The sequence below is a fragment of the Mizuhopecten yessoensis genome, unplaced genomic scaffold (assembly GCF_002113885.1).
Source record: "Mizuhopecten yessoensis strain PY_sf001 unplaced genomic scaffold, ASM211388v2 scaffold4443, whole genome shotgun sequence".
Taxonomy (NCBI): Eukaryota; Metazoa; Mollusca; class Bivalvia; order Pectinida; family Pectinidae; genus Mizuhopecten; species Mizuhopecten yessoensis.
The window spans coordinates 61021-74325 of NW_018405549.1; the positions used below are offsets into that span (position 1 = coordinate 61021).

Here is a 13305-nt window from a genome sequence, read left to right on the forward strand (position 1 = left end):
CCCCCCCCCCCCTCCCTCCGCCTCTTCTTGCCTGCGGCGACGGGTCCCTCTCCTCCATCCGCCACCGAGCCGGAGCCGTTCGCGTAAGCGATCGCGCTCCCGGACAGCTTCTGCTGCCGGTTCTGTCAGGCAGAGACCGCGTGATGCTAGGGCTGCTGGGCGTGCTGTGTTGTCTCGAGCTCCTATTTTGGAGTTCGAGTCTACCAGTAACTTCCGCTGTCCTGCGTCAACTCCTACCTTGCAGCAGGTTACATGGTCTCTTGATCCTGCTGTCTCTCACTGACTCTCGCTTGCCCCGATAGTTCCTTCGGGTAGGTCACGTTCTCTCTCCCCTCCTCGCACCCCCATTCGGAGGTCGACGTTGATGGAGATGGATTCGGCGGGTGCCGCTCCTAGTGATGAGAGGGACGTTCTTCGGGGCTCTCCCGGTTGCTCCAATTTTACGGAGACACGAGATGAGGATAGAATCGAGGAGTTTTCTGACTCTGATTTGGAATCCTTGGATTCGTCTGGGTAGGACTCGGAAGGCCCTTTCGATGTTTCCCAATCCCCGCCCCGAGATGCTGATCCGGTGCCTCCAGAGGTTTAGGCATTGTTTCGCACTCTTCGTGCAGAAGTTATGAAGCTTCTGGGGTGCGGGGTTTGCCCGCTCCCTTCCTCGGATTCAGCCGTCCCGGAGCGCACTTCGCTCCTTCAGAGCATGTTGCCTCCCCTAGCATCTGCCTCCTCGGCCTCTGCTAGGTCTCTTGTGGAGGGACGAGGCGTTGCTTCGTCCCTCGCTCAGGTCAACGCTTTATTAAAGCAGAAGGTGAGCAAGGCTCGCAAGCCTTTTTCCCTCTCTGCTTTACATGTCGTGGTTGCTGATATCGCATATTTAGCTGCAGATACGTACCGCATCCACGACCCAGTCTTGGCCCCTGATTCCCTTTTCCTTGAGAGGGATCTGGATAAGTGGCCGGGACGCTGTGTTGACCAGGTTGTGATCGGGCCTAGGGAGCACTCTAAGTTGGAGCGTCTCCTAAGGCTGGCTCTCCATGTTCTGTCCTACGCAGACTGGTTTACTTCTGCGTTGCTGGCTGCGAGCTGCAAGTCGGTGGAGCAGCTCCCCAGCAAGGTTGGACTGATGGAGCGCCTCAGCCAGGCAATTTGCAAGGCACATCTTGATGCGATGGCCTCACTGTCGGCTGCAATTTCACACCTTGTTGTTGCCCGCCGGTTGTCGGTCCTTTCTGGACCGCCAGTCGGCGATTCCTATCGGGCTACCCTTTTGGAGGCTCCCTTGACTGGCGACGATTTGTTTGGCGGGGTCCTTACCTCAGTGCAATCTGAGATGAGGTTGGACCCATTTGCGTCTGAGGATGCACGCCATAAGTCTGCAGGCAAGGGCGCTAGCAGGAAGAGGCATGCTTCTGGCTCCTCCAGGCGTAGGAGGAAGAAGGAAAAGACGGCTGCTTTTCCGCTCCGGTGGAACGTCGGAAATCTTCCTTCCACGGTAGGGGTTCCCATAGGGGTCGAGGCAAAGCCAAATTTTCCAGAGGTAGGAAGGGTTCCTGACTCTTCCTTGCCCTTGGTAACTCCTTGTCTACTGTCTGTCGCCGCTTCCACGCCCTTGGGCGCGGGAGGCTCCGCCGATGTGGTTTGGGAAGGGCTAGATTGGCTCCTTCCGGACTTGCCAGTAGGTGGCCTATTATCGACCTCAGTACGTTCAACACGTATGTCGATTCCCCGCACTTCCAGATGGAAACGCCACGGCGCATCATTGCGTCAGTGCGTCCAGGGATGTGGGCTACGTCCATCGATCTGAAGGATGCTTACTTTCACATCCCGGTCAGGAGGTCGGCCAGGAAGTTCCTCAGGTTCACTTTCGAGCAGAAGGTTTACCAGTTTCGCGCTATGCCCTTCGGCCTCACTACGGCCCCCTTGGTTTTCACCAAGTTGTTGCAGGTAGTAGTGGGGCACCTCCACAGTCTCGGGGTAGTGCAAACATCTACTTCGACGACTCCCTGTTGCTCCAAGTGGATCCAGTTATCCTGTCCCGGAGCACGAGGTCGGTTCTGGGCGTTCTGTGCCGCCTAGGGTTCAGTCGGAGGTTCTCCCCACCCAGGATTTTGTTTCAGAACCGATCCTCAGTTTGTCCTTCCACCAGCGTCCAAGTTCGAGAAGGCCTCTCTGTTGGTCTCCGTTCCGGTCGGTGTGGAGCGGATTCACGTGCGATGTTCCCTTCGGTTCCTCGGTTACCTGAATTCACTGGCGGATGTGGTTCCCTTGGGTCGGCTTCACATCCGTCCGCTCCAGCTGTTCCTTCTGTCAGTTTGGTCTCCGGTGTCTCGGCAGTGGGATGTGCACATTCCTCACCGAAGTCGGTGAAGGAATCAGCTCGTTGGTGGACTCTCGAGAGCAATGTCTTGGCAGGTGTTCCTCTGGTTCGGGCTTCTCCTGCTATGACCCTTTACACCGACGCGTCCATGACCGGTTGGGGTGCAATCCTTTCCGGTCAGACGTCGGCGGGGATGTGGTCGGGGGAACAGCTTTCAGAATAGATCAATGTTCTGGAAATGCGTGCTGTTCTGTTGGCCCTTCGGTGCCTTCGACCCTCCCTGCAGGGCAAGGCCATTTGTCTGGCGACTGACAACTCCACTGTGGTGGCTTATCTGCAGCGCCAGGGGGCACCCGTTCCCCGGCTCTGTGTGCTTTATCCACCCAGGTCCTGTTGCTGTGTCAGGAGATCAGTCTCGATCTCACACTGAGGCACCTTCCAGGTCGTCTGACTGTTCTGGCCGACACTCTGTCTCGGTCTTGGAGCCCGGTTCTCACCGAATGGACCCTCAAGCGTTCGGTGTTCCGGTCTCTTAGCCTGGTTTGGGACAGACCCCATGTGGATCTGTTCGCCACGGCCCTGAACTTTCGACTCCCTACGTTTGTGTCTCCGGTTCCAGATCCTATGGCCATGGCGGTGGATGCTCTATCCCAGGACTGGTCGGGAATGTACGCGTATGCGTTTCCTCCCTTCAATCTGGTGGGCAGGGTGTTGGAGAAGATTCTTCTACACCCTTGTACTGTGTTGCTGATTGCACCGCTCTGGCCTCGACAACCTTCGTTTCCTCTGTTTCGGTGGACTTCCCGCGCAGCATCCCACCTCTGTGGGATCTGCTGTCTCAACCGAGGTCTCGGCAGTTCTACTCGGGACCAGAACGGCTCCACCTTCAAGATTGGATAGTATCTCGGGAAGGCTCACTCAGATGGGCTTTTCTCGAGAAGTTGCAACTCGCATCGCAGGATCACTTAGACCTTCGTCTTCCGCCGTCTACCAATCTCGATGGTCCGCCTTCGGTGATTGGTGTGTCGGACGGTCGATTGATCCAGTCTCTGCCTCTGTTCCCGTAGTAGCCGACTTTCTTTTGTCCCTGTTCCAGGACAAAGGTCTGTCTCCGGGAACTATTGCAGGCTATCGTTCAGCCATTGCTAGTGTGCTGGCTTTCTATGGTAGCAAGTCTGTGGGCTCAATCTGATTAAAATCGTTAACTTCGTACTACGCCTGAACATCTGAGTGTGCCGCGGTCAGGGTCACGTTCAGGTGACCTTTATATTAATAAATACTCATTAAATTTTGACCAATCAGAGACCCTCTTTCAAAAGGGAGCTCGGAGTTGTAACAAATATGGAGGACATTGATGAGAATGATGCGAAAGTTCTGAAGTTATTTGAGATTGATTGTCTGAAACCCGAACAGAAAAAGATATTCGAAGCTTTATTAGAGAAGAAAGACTGTATGGCGGTTTTGCCTTAGCAATTATTACCCAATGCGTACGTTTTCCTTGGCGTCGTAGAAACGTCAGTTCCCGCCACCATATTTTTTTTGGAAAACTAATCTGTTTGATACCCCTCGCTATTTATCTATCAACCATGATATTCCGATTCGCTGGCAAACTTTTGCCAGCGCGCCTCTTATTGGTTGATCTTAAGGTCACCTGAACGTGACCCTGACCGCGGCACATTCAGATGTTCAGGCGGAGCCATGTAACAGATGACTTTAATCAGATTGTCTGTGGGCTCGGACGCTTCATTGTCTGCTCTCATTAGGGGCTTCTACATTGAGAAGCCTTGTTCACGGCAATTGGTCCCTAGGTGGAATTCAGCACTTGTGTTAAATGTCTTGTTGAGGGCGCCATTCGAGCCCCTCCAGGCGACGGATCGGAAGTTTCTTACTTTCAAGACTGTGTTCTTGATAGTCTTTTCTTCCGGTCGCCGCAGAAGGGAGATTCATGCTTTCAGCAGATCTCCTTCTTGCCTTCGTTTTTCGGCTGGCCATACTTCGGTCTCAGTGACCACTGATCCCTCCTTTTTAGCTAAGAACCAGGTTCCCGGTTTAATGGTTCTTCTTACGCTGAGGCCATGACAGCTGCTGTTTAGAGCGGTCATTCTATGTTTACGGAGTTCTATCTCCGATCTTTGTCGGGACAGTCTGACGGGTTGTATTCTTTGGGCCCTTTTGTGGCTGCCCAATCCGTTGGCTGTCCTCCCTCTTCTTTTGCATAACCTTCATTATGTCTTCTCCGCGTGATCCGGAACGCTGGTCGTAATCAGGCTCTGTGTCACAAAAGAAAAGGTATTTTGAATTTTTCCTCCGGGGGTGTGGGTCCTATTGTTGGAACCCTTCATCGCTCCACGGAGACACCACTGCGGTAAGTCGAATTCGCATTATAATGACTGTTGTAACGAATTTTGAAATAGAATTGAGGTTTCTCTTGTGAAACCAATTTCTATTATAAATACTTACCACAGTCATTAGGTAAGTTCCCTCCCAGCCTCCTCTTGTCTCCTTGGCTCTCACTTTTTTGAGCTTTGGAATTATGAAGTGGGAAGCATGGCTTCGTGTCTGATCACGTGCGTGAATACTGCCGTCTGATTGGTGGGTTTTACATGGGTTCCCTATGGGAGGATCTTTATTTACGTATGTAAAGAGCCAAGTAAGGTTGGAATATGCATTATAATGACTGTGGTAAGTATTTATAATAAAAATTGGTTTCACAAGAGAAACCTCAATTTAATTTGCAAAACAAAACAAAAACATTTTTTTCTTTAAAAAAGTGATATTTTGCAAATTGAAAACATCATTCGGCTTTCAGGATGATATTCTTTATCTAAACTGGACATACTCTTGTTCTACAAATTCGGTTTCTGGCATCATATAAAAATGTGTGTTGCAAACATTGATGACGCACATTCTGAATTATTTTTCAATGAAGAAAACCCATACAACAAAAAAATAACAACAGAACAAGCTGATAAGATGAATGTCATTTTAAGTAGATTGGAATGTTTAAATTCTTTAAAAAATATGGGAAACTTTAAATTACCTGGTCTAGATGGTTTCACAGCTGAATTTTATTAAATTTTCTTCAATGATTTACATGAACCTCTTATAAATTCTCTTAACAAAGCATTATAAATAGGACAACTATCTATTTCTCAGAGACAAGGCGTAATTAATTGTATCCCAAAAGACGGAAAGTCAAAACTATTTTTGAAAAATTGGCGACGAATATCTCTTTTAAATGTGGACTATAAAATTGCAGCAGCAAGTATTGCAAGTAGAATAAAACCAGTTTTACAAAATTTAATCAGCGATACTCAAAAAGGGTTCATTAAAGGTAGATATATAGGTGAATGTACACGTCTTATTCTTGATCTTATTGAAAAGACTAATGAAAAAGATATTCCAGGGCTACTTATTCTATAAGATTTCGAAAAAGCATTTGACTCTCTAGAATGGCATTTTATACAAAAAGCTCTAACGTTTCAAGGATTTGGACCTATTATTAGACAGTGGAGTGGATACAAACTTTTTACAAAAATATTACAAGTTGTATTTATAATAATGGTCACGGATCAAGATGTTTTGACATTAAAAGAGGAGTTCGACAAGGGGACCCTCTTTCCCCATATTTGTTCATTTTATCTGTGGAATTACTAAGCAGTTCCTTAGGCCATGGGTGACATTTTAATACAATGAATAACCCCTGTAATATAACATGTTTCAAAATTTTAAAAACAAATCAGCACTAAAATTGGCATATACATGATGAAGTGGACTATGTGGGCTTCATAATTTAAAAAAAGAAAAAAAATCGAATTTGGTTTGAGAATACAGTTTTGGGCATTTACAAATCTGTGTCTACACAACAAAAGCTAGGTTTTCATGTAGTCTTTTTTTGTACTTAGCACATGTGTAAATATTGTGAAAAATCAACCGAAATGACCTATGCTAAAACGTGAGTATTTCTGTTACCGAGTAGGCGATATTTAATTTCAGACACGTTTTAAGAAAAACAATTCTACTTGCGGGTGTCAAGTTTTGGGTTAAAAATCATGATATTTTGCATATTTTGGTGTTTTTTATGTGAAAACCATGGTTTTCACAGGTCCCAAATCTGGGGAAAACAGTTTTTGAATAAAAAAAATAGTCTTCTAAACAAAATGAAATCAAAATGTAGTTTATACATATGTATATATATGTAGGTGTGTTGTGCAGGTTGAATTCACTATCTATGATTATGTGAGACATTCCCTTTATATTTAGGGTCAAGCCATTTCTACTGTACACTGCTACCTAAAGGGCTTAATATTGACCACTCTGAATACCTACTAAGTCAATATGCAGATGATTCGACACTCTGTCTTGAAGATGATGAACAATCTTTCAAGGACACATTTTTTACTTTAGATTATTTTGCTGAATGTTCTGGATTGAAATTAAATTTAGGAAAACCACATGTAGTTTGGCTAGGGGTTGTGAGGTAGAATACTTGAGAGAAAAGAATATTTTTTTGGAATCACAGAGGGAAATTTAAGCTCCTTGGGATCACATACGATCTGAACCAGGAGGATGTAACATTACAAAACTTTGAAGAAAAAATTGAATCTGTTAAAAAACTATTAAATGACTGGGTTTTTAGAAATCTTAGTTACATAGGGAAAGTCACGGTGATCAAGACACTAGCACTCCCAATATTCACACATATTTTTACAGTACTTCCAGACCTTTCTGATGTGTTCATTAACAACCTCCGAAAACTATTTTTTATTTTTTTTTATGGTCAGGGAAAATTGACATGATTAAAGGGAAAGTAAACTCATACGAGAATGGAGGCCTTAGACTCACTCATGTGAAATCATACTGCCAAGCGATAAAAATGACATGGATAACAAAAATTACTAGACCCCAACAACAGTTCTCCTTGGAAAATTTTAATTTCTGATAAACTTCAAAAATTTGGTGGTGAGTCAATTTGGTACATGAATAGCGAGGGCCTAAACAACATAGCAGATCACTTCAATCCTTTCTGGAGTAATATTATTAAAATATGGGCTTCTATAGAGCGTGCTCCACCCACAACCCCGTCAGAAATACTATCACCACCAATATGGTTGAACAATAAAATTAAGATAAACAATCAGTATGTACTGTATCAAAGGTGGGTAGAAAATAATATTTTCTTCATTCAAGACTTAGTTAATGACAGGGGTGAATTTATTGATGTGAATCAACTTAAACTTCAATATGATATCCAAATTAACTTCGTTGAGTACTATGGCTTACTAGCATCTATTCCAAAATTCATGGGAAAATGTGATTAAAACATCCAAGAAAAATATTGATGTATCAGAAAACAAATATATGCAAATACTAAAAGGGAAAGAAAAGATAACTAGAGATTGTTATGCAGTATTGGTCAATCAATATCAAGTCTCCCTATTTCATCTATGCAAAAATGGCAAGGGAAAATGGGATTAGACATAACAAACGACAGTTGGAAGATGTACTTCACACTACCCTTCAATATAACAGATGACACAACACTACACACTTTTCAATTTAAATTGATACATGGAATACTCTATACAAACTCTAGACTAATGAAAATGAACATTACAGGAACACAAATTTGTAATATTTGTACGGTAAATAGAGAAACGCTGACGCATTTATTTTGCGATTGTCCTCAAACAAGTGCGTTATGGTCATTTTTAAGACAACAATTTGTAACTAATTGTAATAAAGATTTGCCATCGTCAAGTATTTTCTTTATATTCGGAATAGATGACACTCCTGAAAATGAAAGTGTGAATATGTGTTTCCTCACCATAAAGAAATATATTTACTCATGCAGAAACAAACATACAACGCCAACTATTAGCTGGGTCCGTTCTGCAATATCATGCTATAAGCTAATTGAAAATCAATGTATCCTGTCATATCCCCGAGCAAAAGCCGACCAAGTAGTAGCAAAGTGGGCCGTTATCAGCACAGCATTGAACATTGTTTCATTGAATTTAAATCCATATTTTACTCATTCTTGCTATCGATGCTATCGACAATCAAAAATAAAATATTATAAAAAAATGTGTGTTGCATCGCTTATAAAGGTTTTATCAAGGTTTGATCTTTGATAAAATAAATATCTGTTAGACTGACTGTTGTTATATTTTTGTTCCAGTACACAAACTTATAGTTACAACTTGGGCAAGATGACGCACTTTCCTGTTTATAAGAAGAACTCAACTCTGAGAAGACATACAACCAATGGAATCATTGATATAAATCTGTCCTCTATACCAGACCCAAAGATGTCTTCGGTAAGAAGGATGCACTTTAAACAGAATTATACTGTTGGGGAGTGTTTCAAGGTCAAGGTCATTCTCCGAGACAAATACGGTCGAAGACTTCAAAATGACGGTGATGTACTTCGAATCTGGCTGGTAAATTACAATTTGAAAGCGAATGTGATCGGTTCAACTACATACATAGGGAATGGAACGTATGTTGGTAAACTACTATTGCCTTGGAAAGGAAACGGTACCGTGTTTGTGTCCATTGCGCAGACTCGGCAAGCAATCACTTCCGTCATGTCTGCAATTAACAAGTATGGAAACCTATACGAAATGTATGGACTTTTTAGTAATGAAATAGATCGGTATCATGGACAGACGGACAAAACCCTTTGTAGTACGGTATCGATCCCGAGAATGGGAGCGGACGTGTGCAACCTGACGTCACAAAACTTCGGGTATTCGTGGTTCTGTGCCAAGCCTAAATCCCTCCGCTGTGAAGATTGGAAGGCAGTGAGTGGACGAATCAAGACATTTCTACCACAATACATCGTTACTAAAACCAGGTAGGTTAACAACATTTTAAATAGAACTTCTCATACCTGAAACATTGAATAAATTATCGAGGTTTTGGTTAAACAGCTGAGAGTGTTTTCATTGAATGAAGTTCATGTCAGGATCTTTACATGAACTTTGACCCAAAACATAGGCATATGTGTTTTATTGAGATATCATATTCCTAACTGTGACGTTTTGGGATTTTAGTCTTGTGTTCGAATGGGCTTGACATAATATCAATATCACGGAAGAAATCCATCTTCATACTTAACGATTAGTTATATATATATTATCATTCTTTGTAAAAGAAAATTAAAAAAAATAATCTTATTTTAATTAGCATGATTATCAAACAGCATTTATTTAGAAATAGTCTTTTTCATAAATCCGGTAGAGACCCTTTAGTTAGCGGATACTAACTAAAGACAAGTATCATATGACTACTGTCACTATTTTGATATATTTATGTAAACCCTTCTCAAAAGATGTCTTTCATAAAAAATCACGTTGCAATGTCTTTTCCAGATTTACACTTGTTCAAATTGGAATGTTTGAAAATAGAAATTAAAAAAAAAACACACACTAAAACAGCAGGGGTCGAACTCAGGACCTCTGCATTACGTTTTACAAATATTGCCATTCAGAAATCACAACTTCACAACATCAAAATGAGAGTCCAATTAACGCGTCCCAAAGTCTATGCAAAACTTAACAAGGAAAGCTGATCTAAGCCAGATTTTTTTTTCGGTTGCTTCATCTTCTGTTTAGAAGGGGGGAATATTCCCAGTCGTATAACAATTTAAAAAAAAAAATCCGAATGGAACTTATCTTCCCGATCCTAACAGATGCAGTGGTACCCTTCACCTTAAGCATCGTCTCGCCATAACTATAATTTCGTCTATATCTTGTAATTATGATTATCATATTAAGGAACCAAAGGCACACCTTATACCAATTTGATAACTCCTAAAATAATTTCAAAAAAATATGAAAATTTCAATTATTACTTCCAACAGAGGCAAGGCACAGACTAAGCCCCCAACCCCTATATGCTTGTATTTTGAGACACTATATAAGCATATAGGGGGTGGGAGTCAGTCTGTGCCTTGCCCCTGTTACGTCCGTTTAAAGAACCTAAACGCCACCTCACGATAATGACACTTCAAAGACGTCATATCTTTAAAGGGACGCTTTTTATTTTTCACTCTTCCTTTTGTTTCAGAAACCAATTCATGGTGCTCAGAAATACAGTCAAAATCCAGATAGGTGGAGGTAACGTTAGAAATGAATTCAGAATTATTCTTAACTAGCAGATGATAATTGTATTATCCCTCTGATTTTTTCGTACGTCTACAATTCATTAAACCCTCTATATAATGCCCCTCTTTCCATTTGCAATCTCTCCTACTGCCAAGATATTCGAAGGTACTACGAAATTTTCATTTCTTTACTTAGTTATTCTTTTTGTCACCATCAATATAGTGTCAATCCCTATTATAATGTCAACATTTCTATGGACAACTGATGGCAGTATAACGAAGTTTTACGTGGTTAATTAGTTACAAAATGCTTTAAGCACGTATGTATCAAATGGCAGTTTTAAAAATGAAATGTTAAAAACCAGACTCCCTCCTATCTTGCTCTCCCATGATCGAATGGACATATTTTGCAATGCAGTAAGTAGACAGAAGTTACATTTTTCCACATGCAAATCCGTCTAATTGGGGTTTTCTTTTCTTTCAGAAACGGAGATAATGTCAAGAAGTGTCATGTCCTGTCACGACCTTCCAAAAGCGTCTACATGGACGGAGGCAGTACCGACTGGATTTTACTACAAAAGAAAATGGAATTTTGTAAATTGTCGTAGTCGTTTGAAACGGACTGAGTGGTCCTATCTGCAATGTCTGAAAGGCAGACATCTGCTGATTATTGGCGATTCGAACACGAGAAACTTTGTAGCGTATCTAAGGGTTATATTAAAGTTATCGTTTTATCCCAATGAAGTTCCGTTGGGGCCATACGTCCATTTTGTATTCGGGCACAATCGTCCATACAATGTTTCCATGTCATGGTTTCCGCATGAACACCCATTCTTTAATTCTCAATATTTGACGATAAAGTCAATGCAGTCCGTTGCCAATAGACTTAACAACGTCGGTAGTCACAACAATAGCATAATTCTGATTCATATATGGGCACACTTCGTCAGGATACCCCCATTTGTATTTAGGCAGCACATTCGGGGTATTAGCAACTCCGCTCGAAGCCTGTTGCGCCGATCGCCGGAAGTGAGTATTTATATAAAAGGACCCCACGCTATCCTTGACCGGGAATCGGTGGCACCCAGTGACTATTTACAGCGTGTTCATAAACAGATCTGGTTCGAGGAATTCCAGCATCTACAAGAAAAGGTAACATTTCTGAATATGTGGGATATAACTGGAGGGACGGAGAACCAGTACATACATCCTGACGATGATCTTGTTACTGATATGGTTCATAACTTCATGTCCTATGCCTGTCCGTCTTGATCCCCAGCTTTGGCTTAGATTTGAGAAAAACTTTGGCGCGAAGATATCACTTTCATATTTGTAAAAAGATTATGTATCACAGCCCGTAAGTGTTGATGTGTGACGTTCCGATGAAAAGTTCGATACGTACCCTGTTACTTCCATCAGGCAAATGACGAGTTAAGGTTGTGTACGCAATGGTGTAAATTTTGTACGAGAAGTAGCAATATAATCAATATCAATAAAACGTTGATTCGGATACGCTATAAGTATGTGCACTTTTTGGTTACAGGTGTACACAATGGCACATCAAATCGACCATTCGCTTCGTCTACGCTTTGTTAAAAACCTGGTCATTCATACCTGCTAACATACTAGAATAAACCTTTATCTCAGAAGTTTTTTCATGATATTTCTTATCAATTGATCAATAATAATGCCTCTATCTTAAATTCTGTATCCCTAAACCAACTAAAAACTAAAAATAATAATAACTGAAATCAACTCCAGAACCTTTTATTACAGCTGAAGATATGTGTGTTCAAATTTTTAAATGTGGAGGTAATAGAAAATTAAACATAATATTGTGTCAATTAAGAAATAAAGTCAGTCAGTTAAATGCAGACATTCAACTTGCCAATGTGGTTATTTAAATGAAGACAAGATACACTACTTTTTAAGATGTCCTTTATATAATAATGACAGGATTGACCTTACCAGATCAATAAATAATATAGATTCACTTCTAAGAGAAAATGTAAAAGTTCTTTTATATGGTAGTACAAACCATAATGACCAGGATAATATGTACATACTAGAATGCACCATGAGATTCATCTTTAATACTAAACGCCTCTAAATGTATTAACTTAATTAGTTTAAATTATTATCGAGGTTGGTACAAACACTATGTATAAACGATGGATGGACGTTAAGTATACATGTGTACTATTTATTGGGAATTGGCTGACCTTTGTATAAACAAATGGACTTTGTGGTCAAGCCATTCCCTCTACAATTCAAAGTATTTGACCATGTTCAATATTTAGTATCAAAGTGTTGATTATACAAGGCACTGAATCATCACCCTGCCATCTTATATTTAGCTGTATTTTCATATTATTACACATTATCTTAATAGTTGAATCTATCTTGTATTTTTGCTGGTCTGCATATCAGATTATAATTTAGGTGACTTAGAATATTAGGCTCTGGTGATTAGTGGGACATTGGTACAGGAAATACAGTCAATTAGTGTATAATTTGGGAAAAGTTGTGTACAATTTGTCAATCACCTTTGTTATTGTCTGGTGCAAGGACCTGTGTTGATGCCTTGTTTGTGTTGTAATATTATACTGATCTGTACTCTGTAAAGACACATTGTTATTTAACTTGTTCCTTTAATAAATTATATTTGTACCTGTCAATTGGGCTCTTGGTTGATATTTAGAGTTTTCGCATAGTAAATTAGACTGCTAGACTATTTCTGACCATTGTTCTCGGACCTGACATAGAGGAGATATAACATATTCGACCGTGATAATCCAGGATCCAGGAAGCACACTATATTGGTGAAACAAGAACCCCATACTTCTTCGACGGCGGCCGGTGAGACGTGGGCACCGGA

General features: G+C 41.5%; 1 protein-coding gene across 1 annotated transcript in view; it reads left to right on the forward strand.

The window, feature by feature from the left end:
• Positions 1-13292, forward strand: part of LOC110449046 (NXPE family member 4-like) — a 16246-nt gene extending 2954 nt beyond the window's left edge. The window contains exons 2-4 of the mRNA XM_021495618.1: positions 8499-9176; positions 10391-10440; positions 10912-13292. Coding sequence (XP_021351293.1) covers positions 8530-9176; positions 10391-10440; positions 10912-11699 — 1485 coding nt within the window. The 5' untranslated portion in view covers positions 8499-8529 and the 3' untranslated portion in view covers positions 11700-13292. The remainder of the gene's footprint in view (positions 1-8498; positions 9177-10390; positions 10441-10911) is intronic.
• The last annotated feature ends 13 nt before the right edge of the window (positions 13293-13305 follow it).